The sequence below is a fragment of the Rhinoderma darwinii genome, chromosome 1, assembly GCF_050947455.1.
Source record: "Rhinoderma darwinii isolate aRhiDar2 chromosome 1, aRhiDar2.hap1, whole genome shotgun sequence".
Classification (NCBI taxonomy): domain Eukaryota; kingdom Metazoa; phylum Chordata; class Amphibia; order Anura; family Rhinodermatidae; genus Rhinoderma; species Rhinoderma darwinii.
This window is the reverse complement of record NC_134687.1, coordinates 209,713,937-209,724,616: the sequence shown is the minus strand read 5'-3', so window position 1 is coordinate 209,724,616 and position 10,680 is coordinate 209,713,937. Positions and strand designations below refer to the sequence as shown.

At 40.3% G+C, this 10,680-nt stretch overlaps 1 protein-coding gene across 2 annotated transcripts in view; it reads right to left on the bottom strand.

Moving 5' to 3' along the window:
• Window positions 1-248: 248 nt before the first annotated feature.
• TMEM150C (transmembrane protein 150C) overlaps window positions 249-10,680 on the bottom strand; it is a 211,341-nt gene continuing 200,909 nt past the window's right edge. For both annotated transcript variants that reach the window (XM_075849834.1, XM_075849835.1), the window contains exons 8-9: window positions 9,053-9,230; window positions 249-1,834 (exon numbers count right to left, since the gene is read on the bottom strand). In XM_075849834.1, coding sequence (XP_075705949.1) covers window positions 1,617-1,834; window positions 9,053-9,230 — 396 coding nt within the window. In that variant the 3' untranslated portion in view covers window positions 249-1,616. The remainder of the gene's footprint in view (window positions 1,835-9,052; window positions 9,231-10,680) is intronic.

Below are 10,680 nucleotides of genomic sequence, written 5' to 3'. Positions count from 1 at the left end.
GTCATAGTGACATGTCAGAAGTTTTGATGGGTGGGGGTCCGAGCACTGAAACCCCCACCAATCGCTAAAACGAAGCGGCAGAAGCGCTCGTGCGAGCGCTGAGCCACGTCATTGCTGTTTGGCTTTTTCTGGAAAGCTGATGTAGCGGTGTACGGGCTCATAGACTTTCTATTGAGCCCGTACACCGCTACCTTGATTTCTGGAAAAAGCACGAGCACTTCTGCCTCTTCGTTTTAGCGATTGGTGGGGGTCTCAGTGGTTGGACCCCACCATTCAAAACTTCTGACGTGACTATGACATGTCAGAAGTTTGTTGAACGTTTAGTTACCCTTTAATTGATCACTTTTATCATAATTGAGAAGGATTTTCACATCACTAAAAATTACATGTGCATCTTAGGCCTTATGCACACGATCGTAAAGGTTTTTACTGTCCTCAAATATGGAATTCGACGGCTATGGGCGAGTCCGGTCCGCAATTGTGATCAAGAATAGGACGTGTTCTATAATTTGCGGATCATTTCTATGGCCCAGACACACAGCCGTAAATATAAACGGAAAGGTGTTCGTGGCCAATAGAAATGAGTGGGTGAATGAGTGAAAATTACGGTTGTGTGCATGAGGCCTAACAGGAATATATCTCCACTGAAGAAAACATAGCTCTTTCAAATATAACATTTTAATATACTGTAACTATATGTACTTTTTCCTTTGTAAGAGTGCCTGGATTAATCTAGTTAAAATGCAATTTCCATTTTGGAAATAGCAGAATATTCTTTTACGTAAACAATAGAAGCAGTTTAAGAACAAGATCATTAACACTCTAGAACATGGCGTTCACAGAAAACTCGGAAAATTCATTGTGTAACATTTTATGTTAAATCAAATTGTAGATGCGTATAGATGTTTTTGATTTCGCGCAGGTAAATCATTAATTTACTAGCTCATATTGGTCCTAATTTATGAAAATACTGAAGTGTTGCTCATAGCAACCAATCAGATTTAGAGCTGTAAATTTTCTAGCGCATAGTGCCCTAACTTCGTGGTGAAAGCCCTTGATTGGCCACCTGCACATACATACCAGTCAACTTCACCCTCACAACCACAATCATCCAATAGATGCCCCAAAATTTAGTTAACGCTTCTGTTACAAGTGTCAAAATAGGTGCTCTAGCAGCAAAAGTGTCTGTAGTGCAATGCGTCAGAAATGCACTTGTGCTGTATGCAGATACAGGGGTATAAATCAAGCACAAGGTGACTTGGTTGGTTGCTGACCTTCAAGACTCCAGAGTAGGGGAGGGCAAGGTTAAGTTTGGTACCGGGTGGTCCCATTTGGTGTACCAAGCCTTTTTGGTAGGTACACCATTTTCCAAAAGAATTCTTGTTCCAAACTTGCAATTGGATTTTCTTCACATTTCCAAACAATAATTGAAACAAAGGGATTTTTGAAGCTTCAAATAGAGTTTTTGTTTCAAAAAGATAATTTGGGTAACACTGATGTTTTAGAACCACGTGAATTGTCTTTATAGTCTTTAGTTATATTCACATTTCAGATCTGTTGTAGAAACATTTCAGTTCATATTCTGCACATTCTGGTGCTGGTTATGTGGGTCCATATCATAACTGGTCTGTTTGATACTCAGAGACATCAGACATGTTTTCTGACATGCTGTTTAAGATCTCTTGGTGCTGCTGGTTTTCAACACAAATAATTTCAAACCTGCAGTGTCTGAACTCCACGGCCAAGGTACCAAAAAAGGTTATGAAGCACATAACAAGGACCCACTGAACTCTTGGTGCGTAGATATTAAATTTCTTCCACTCGAAGATAAAATCTGTGCAAAGTTGATGTAAAGGAAATCAGCAAATAGAAAATATACAATAACCAGAGAATATTGTTAGTACATAATGGCACTCATTTATGTCAACTGTTTCTAAGAGTGGAGGTGTCTTTCATAGCTACCAAATGATCATGAATTTCATAAGCTACAAAATCTGAAAAAGTTGATTGTAAAGAGAAGTGTCCCCTTAGATTTTATATATATATATACACACACATATAAATGTATCTGTGTCCCATGAACCTGAGCTGTAGAAACAGCCCTGGTCATGGGAAATTTCACCAGACAAAACCGGACAGGAGACAGTTAGGAGACAGGAGATTCTGCCTTCCCACTCAGCCACCCGGCATGCTGTCTACCCCCCCCCCCATGCGTTTATGTGTCAGCCGGTGACATCAAATCACCGCGCTGACATCAAATCTCCGCGCTGACCCATGTGAGATGGGAGCGAGTGGCACTATTGTACCTGTGCCTGGCTCAGAATTGAGTACACGGCGGAGCTTAAATAGCCCTGCCCTGGTGCGCGTTCTCTCTTGCCGCTCCCACCACCAACGGAGTAAATCTCCTCCACTGACTCACCACTCCACCAACGATCAGCTCACCGCCACCAACGAAGCCTAACTATCCGTGTGCAGCAACAGCTGCACTTAACTCTTCTACCCCTGGACAACAAGCATTAACGCTTAAATCTCGCATAGCCTGACACCCTCAAACCTTCCCTAGCCCTGCACATTCACATTAACCTCCTCCTTTACACACAAATACAGCAGAAGCTGTATTAACCCTACACTACAATACCTCAACTTCTGTACTGTAACCCTTTCCTGCATTACCTGCACATCCCCTGGTAACCCTTTACCTCCCCTAGCCTGCACATTGGTTAACCCTTGCACAACCTGCATATTCCCCTGGTTTAACCCTTTTTAGCCTACAATGTTCCCCTGGTACTTAACTCTTCACTTCCCTTGGACAAACCTCTCTATTTACCCCAGCAGTATACACATTAATAACAGGGACAGTTAGAGCCAGGTGGGGATGGGACATATAAAATACAGTACACTCACGCAATCTTCTATGTATGTTTAGGTACGTGGGTGGGTATTAGGATAGTATTGTAATATCTTCTTGTAATACTGTGCCACGTGTAGTGTTAGTATACTCAATACATATTAAGTTATTATATGTATTGAGGCATACTGATACTATACAGTGAAGATATATATTTAATGTGTTGTGTATACTGTTTAATAACCGAGTGTGATTTGTGTTGGTAATAAACCTATCTTTACTATACAGTGTGTCGTGAATCACCGCACACTCACACACTTAGTAGCAAGGCAAATAGATAGCTTCATACAAAATAAAAAAGTAGGGAAGCTAGGCATAACCCTAGTGATCCTAATAAAAGGAGGTAGAAATAATGGGTGACACTAGCCAGTGAACCCCATTAATTACCAGCCATATAACATTTGGCAAGCCAGACCCATACTGTTTTCAATTTATTTCTGTGTTTTGTACAATAAAATTGTGTTAAAACGTGAACTAAGATAGGTGGAGAGGCGTGGACTGTTAACATACATACACAGTGAAGCGTTGTGTGATACTGTGCGCCTAGACCTTGAAGTTCGGACGAGTAGCACAATTTTATTTAATGCTTAATTTAGGATAGAATTGGAAACAGTGAACCTAAGTTATTAATTGTTTTTCTAGGGTATTAACATTGCTTCTCTACGGCGAAAAATCATTGGGCGATCGAGAGTCTTCAGATGTATCGAAGTCGGTGTCTTTCGGGTGAAGTCCAGCTGGTCAGGAAAGGGCGTTCCGGTGCAAAAGGACCTTTTTCAAGCAGCAAGGGACAGGGAAGAGAACACAGACTGAGATGACTTCTGGAAGAGTAAGTAAGGAGTTTTCCACACTTAAACACCTTGCGAAACAGACCACTTTTAATCCAGCCCCCACCACTACATATAAGTCAGCAGGAATGCTGTGGTCCACTATACTGGACGAGGCTTATTCACACAATAAGTTGTGCATTAGCAAATGGAGTGTTTTTAATAAAACCTCCAAACAGCTCCACATGCTCGCTAAACTTATCTGTGCGTATGAGGAGATGTGGAAGCATGATCACTCAGAAGTTAAGAGTGATTCCCCAAATTTTCACAGCCAGAGTTGTGTCAACAATGTGCAAAGCACAAACCCGCTTCAGAGACAACTGGCAGAGAATGCCATATATAAAATTATTAGAGATAAGCAAATTTGCATGTTGGAATCGGAGGTGATAGATTTAAGAAATCATGGTGATGATATTGATGCACAGCTAACTGAGTCTTACCCTGTGATCAATGCATTTAAGGATAAGGCGGCATCTACAGATGTGATCATTGCCAAGTTGAATGATGAGCTTGCTGTTAGGTCACAATTGGTAGTCCGTATGCAAAACGTCATAAAGGATTTTTCAAAAATGTTACCGGACTTGTCTTTTTTACTAAAGTCAAGGCATGGTTCCGTAGTAAGTTTGCCCTCTACAGGGCAAAGAGGGGGAGTAGAAAGAGTGATGGATCAGATCTCCCAAATCTTGATCCCATCCAGAAATAGGAAAGTTAACAATGTTAGGAAAGTGTTATGCAAATGTAAGCGCATGATAATTAGAGGTGCGTCCCTAGAAATGCAGTATTTTAAGATATTACACACTGTTAACTGCCCTAAGTCCAACAGAACATTTATTAAATTTAGTAATATTAAATGTTTTGCATGTGCTGGCTCAGGCCATATTGCTAGCCTTGTGTGCCCCACCAGGTTGTGAAGGGTTGAAATGACCAACCACAACTGGGGCGTTTAGGTGTGAAGTAGGCCATAAATTACATGTTCACAGTCAAGTGAAATCTCTTTGATGTCTGTACTGCGTGTGTCACGTTGGGTATGTGGACCCACTGGGCCGTACCGCCTTGACGGTATGGCAGCTGGCCAACAGGACGCAGGTCACAGTCTATAGTTCGTATAGTGTACCTGTGGTAGCTCAGACAGGCAGGTGCCAGGTGTGGAACGCAGCCAGGCGTGGAACTTCAGCTCAACACGGCACTTGACCAGGATAGCGAGGGATACAGGTTACAGGTAGCAGGAACGGGAAACACTGGAAACTGGAAAACACTTAGGAGACCATTTGCATAGACAGACTAGGATAACGACAACAAGGCTCAGGCATTGTAGGGAGGGGCACAGCCCTTCTTATAGTCCAGGGTGCTCTGGGAGCAATCAGCTCAATCTCCACATAGAAGAAAAGGCCTAAGCAGTTTTGCATGAAGGGGATGGAAACATACCTATGATGTTGCTCCTGCAGTGAGAGACGTCAGACCCGACACGCGTTTTGGCAGAATGCCTTGTCCCGGACGGTTTTATCGTAATAATCTGGTGTCTCTTTGTGCGCACACACCAGAAGAAGACATCAATGTACAAGCGTGGGATTTTGTGTGGGGGAAGGCGAGGAGCTGTCAATCAAAAGTAAGGAGACGGAGTAACTCGGAAAGACTTGAGGAATGAAGATTTGACTCTTTTATGCTCATTAGCATACAGTGTGGGAACACTAAAAAACTGAATACTAAAGCTATAGAGCCGACTAAGAAGACAATTATAGGTTATATAGAACTGATTTTTCTCCCACTACCACCAGGTATTGCTGGTTTAATAGGTGAAATGCTGGTGACAGGTTCCCTTTAAGCATGAATCTCTATATGTACATATACCTATGGTTTTGGGGGAATATTTTTGTATGTTTGATTATTTTACATTTTGTGTGTATGATTTGGAAGTGTGGTAAGGTACACATACAGACACTTTTGTAGGTAATTGCCACCTTAACCTTAGAACTGGTATCGTTTATAAGATGATGGATTGAATGTCAGGTAGAGGGGAAATGGAAAGATGCTCAGGACCCATAATTAGAGTTCAGGTACCGAGACATCACTTCCTACTCAGGGATGCTAACCTGCCATGGTAGAGACCAGAGTATCGGCCCACAAAGATTGCATTTTTGTTTTCAATCAAGGTGCTGGAAAGATTTGAAAAGCTAAGTTGACCACGCACTCAGTCAAGATGGTGCCGCAAGGGTCGATTAATGGACTGTGTTAAAGGAAGAAAGGTTGTCGAAAGGCAGGACTAAGCCAATCCAAGGCTGACTGTGTGAGGGAATCTAAATAGCTTTACATGGGTTGGCACACGAAAATGGGATCGGCCGCTGAAAAGACCTGCTAATTCCGCTAAAAAGGAAAAGATGTATACTGATACTATACCGTGAAAATATATATATATATATATATATATATTTACTGTGTTGTGTATACGGTGTTCAATAACTGGGTGTGATTTGTATTGGTAATAAACCGATCTTTACTATACACTTGTGTCGCAAATCACCGCACACAAACACACTTAGTAGCAAGTTAAATAGATAGCGTTATACAAAAGAAAAAGGTACGGAAGCTAGGCATAACCCTAGTGACCCTAATAAAAGGAGGTAGTAATAGTGGATGACACTAGCCAGTGAACCCCACTAAATGACAAGCCCTTTTACAGTAATCCAATTGGTTGTCGTGACCACCACCCCTATTTCACAGGTGTGCGTTTTGATAATGTTTCCAAATATGAACCCTTCTTCGTTCTGTCACCATAGTGGGGTCACCAAGTGACAAGTGGACATTTAATGAAATTTTGCTTTGCAGCAATAAGTCACTGTAAAGCTCGGATTTGTGGACCATTTCTCTCTTTTTTGTTTATGTAATTCTAGCATGTGTTCTCATGCCATGGGGTGTACCTGAAATGTTCTGAGGGTCTATTCACAAGTGCCACAATTTTTTGCAAAACTGCAGTCTTTTATCAAAAATCGCAAAAAAACTAAATGTGACATGCAGAGTTATCTAATACATCTAATACAATTATACTGGTGACATATTATTTTATATAAAAGTATAGAAGTGTGTGCATGCTGTACTTAGGCACCTCACATAAGGTTGTGTATGCTTGTCTGGCGTGCAAGTGGGTTAAATTTAAAAACAAAATACATTTTAAAACGTATTTCCTGTTGTTTATATAGTGCCAACATATTCCACATCGCTAATGACCTAACCGAAAACTCAGTATGGATCCAATAGCCCAATTATGTAATAAAATAATCAATATATATAATATATATGGGCTGATCCTAGGGTGTGATCCCAAGAAGCATCACAAAATATATATAAACCTACAAGAAACAGATGCCATGGAGACAGAAAGCATGCGAAAAAATTGAAAAATCTTTATTAATTTACATATTAAAAACACAGTAGATAAAATGAAAAATTCATAGACCAACAGATAAAAAGAACGATGCGCTGTGCATCTCCTAAGATAGACAAAAAGTACAAAGTGTGCTAATGAAACACCCTCCAAAAAAAAGCTATGTAGACCAAAATATAGTGACCATGTATAAATGCAAAAAGGTGCTATATAAGCACGTAAAATATGCAATAGTAAAACATACAGTGCCCACCAAAAGTTCCGGAACACCCTCATAACTTTTGAACGGCTCGAGGTAGAGGGTTGAAATTTGGTGCGATTTAATGGGGTCATAAAATCTACCAGTTAACGAGAAAAAAAAACACCCTTGGGGGCGGTTGGGTGGGCGGGTTCAGCAAAATCTTAAATGACACGGGGAGTCGAGTGGGGGCTCATTTGAAAGCGAAAAACGATGCTGCAAACGATTTTGAGATAGGATTTTTTTTCGCTGAGATATTTAACTTTAAAGTTATCATCTTCATTATCACTGTGTCGCTTTGTGATTGGCGAGTGGTGACCGGCCTCCACTCCGTCGCTCATGACGCGTCGGACTCTGGACTCACTATTGACGCGGCTCCAACCCCTCGTGACCGATGCTTCCAGAGGGCGGCCACTTTACTCTCCGAGATGACGCAATCAATAGGTAAACAGTGAGACAATTTCATTTTATTGGTGCATTTTCACCTGGACACATGCTCTTCTAATTGGCCAGTCTCCATTTAAATAGGGTTTACTGTTCAACGCCACCCCCAGACTAAGGCATTAGCGACGAAACGCACGTTGGGGCGGACGCTCGCTGTGTTACTTCTCCTGCATCTATTACGGGTATAGTATTTCCCCTTTATATGCATATGCACTTTTTTGTGTAATTTTTGTCTATATTGACCTGTTATATCTTTTACTATTGCATATTTTACGTGCTTATATAGCACTTTTTTGCATTTATACATGGTCACTATATTTTGGTCTATATAGCTTTTTTTTGGAGGGTGTTTCTTTCACTTTGTACTTTTTGTCTATCTTTGGAGATGCGCAGCGCATCGTCATTTTTATCTGTTGGTCTATGGATTTTTCATTTTATCTACTGTGTTTTTACTATGTAATTCAATAAAGATTTTTCTATTTTTTCACATACTTTCTGTCTTCAAGGCATTTGTTTCTTGTAGGTCTATATATCTCACAGCGCTGTACAGAGATTGTCATCACTCACATCAGTCCTTGTCCCTAATGCGGCTCATAATCTACATTTTCTATCTCACACACAGACTAGGGCAATTTCACAGAAAGACAGTTAACCTATGAGTATGTTTTTGGAGTTTGTGAGAGGAAACCGGAGTACCCAAAGGAAACCTATTAAATCAAGACCTTTTTTTAAAAATAAAAATAAATATTATATCTCCCTACCCTTTTGTATAGCATATGATAATGCACAACAGGCATCACTAGGACTACCATTTGTACAATTCTTCCGTTTTGTGGGCTTACTGCATTCCTGTCCGATATGACAGGTATGGATCACTGGTGAAGCTGTTCTTTCTGTTATATCTTGTGCTATGGTACATTGAGCCATGGAAACTTTTTAATCTACCCTAGTAGAAATACTTATTTTGTTTACTGCAGTTTTCCTTCTATATGAATGGAACAGAGTATATATATATATATATATATATATATATAGGGCTATCTGGATTCTCTTAACACTTCATTCCACGCATGAGCATAGTGTCAAGGGGCACATGGGAGCTTTTGGTTGTAAGGTTTTAGCTATATCATGTGATGAAAGACTTTATATTTTCCATTATGCACTTAATGAAAGCACTATATATATATATACACACACACACACACACACACACACGTACCTCACGGACAATGCATTGTCCGTAGAAATAGAAAGGATACAGATGATAACGCAGAGTGTTATTGTTGCTGATAATATAACTCTAGGGATTCCAGTTTTTTTCCCTTCATTCTTGATGTTTATTTTAAAGGTCAGGATGGACTGAATCCAGCAGGCTATTGTGCCAAATCCAAAGGTCATAGAAGTGCCAACATTATGGATAAGTTCATTGCTTTTTAGCTGGTAAAAAGAATAAAAAAACATCTGATCAATTGACTTTAGTAATTGTTTTCAGAAATGCAAAGAAATAGGGTCTGCTTTTACCATAAAGGGTTAAAAAATCACATATCATAGATAGTGTAAACTGCATGCACCGCATAAATCAAATTGGATACACATTATTTAATCCATTAAAGAGGACATATCACGTCCTCTAACATATAAAACCAGCTGGATAGATTACCAGCCGCTGCAGGGCAGTGCTGGTTTTCTTTTCCTGCTAGCCGCCTACATTTATTAACTGTTTAAGAGACTTTTTAGGTCCCACCTCTGGCACCCGCACTTATGTCTAGAATGGGGCCCACAAAAACCCTGTTCTGCCGCTCTGTGTTGCGGCAGAAGCAGTTGACCATGAGTTAGGAAACAGCGTAGCTCGCTGAGCTACGCGGTTTCCATAACTCCTATAGAACTAAATGGTAGTTGCGGAAACAGCGTAGCTCACATGTTACGCTGCTTCCGTAACTGCCATTCATTATTATGGGAGTTATGGAAACAGCGTAACTTCCGACCATATAGTCAGAAAGTGGCCAAGAAGGCAGAGGGAGCAGAAAAAGGTAGAACGAGGTTTAGGGGCCCCATGCTAGAGATAGGTGCGGGTCCCAGAGATTGGACCCGCATCTATCTGACATTTATGACATATCCTTTGGATATGTCATAAATGTCTCTCATGGGAAAACCCCAAGTTTTTTCATCGTCACAGTCAAAGAGCTATAACTTTTTAATTTTTCCGTCTACATAGCTGTATAAGGACTTGTTTTTTGCGGGACAAGTTGCCTTTTTTAATAGCACCATTTTGGGGTACTTATATTTTATTGATTAACTTTTATTAACTTTTTTGTTGGGGTAATGGGAAAAAAACTGAAAAATGTAATAGTTTTATAATTACGGTCGTTACGGATGTGACCATACCAAATATGTGTAACGTTTTAACTTTGTTTTTCATAATAAAGCATTTTATAATGGGAAAAAGTGGGTTTTTAATTTTTTTACTTATTTTTTATAAACTTTGTTAAACTTTTTTTTAGTCCCACTATGGGACTTAATCATGCGATCATTTAATCGCTTTTATAATACACTGCAAGACTTCTGTATTGTAGTGTATTATGCCTGTCGGTGTAAAACTGTCATTTACTAAAGGCAGACCTGGTGGCCTTTATTAGGCCCCAGGCTGCCTTAAAAATCATCGGCACCCCGCGATTGCATTGCAGGTGTGCTGGTGGGAGAGAGGGAGCCCCCTCTGTCTAAAACCACTCAGGTTCCGGCGCTTTAGAAGAACTACTCTGAACGCCGCTGTAAAAACACTATATGGTGGTCGTTAAGGGGTTAATAAACAGATATCAATGGGGGGAAATCAATCTTAATCTGGGTCACTCTATGACATTTTTAGGGTTCAGCGGAGCATATACCCTTA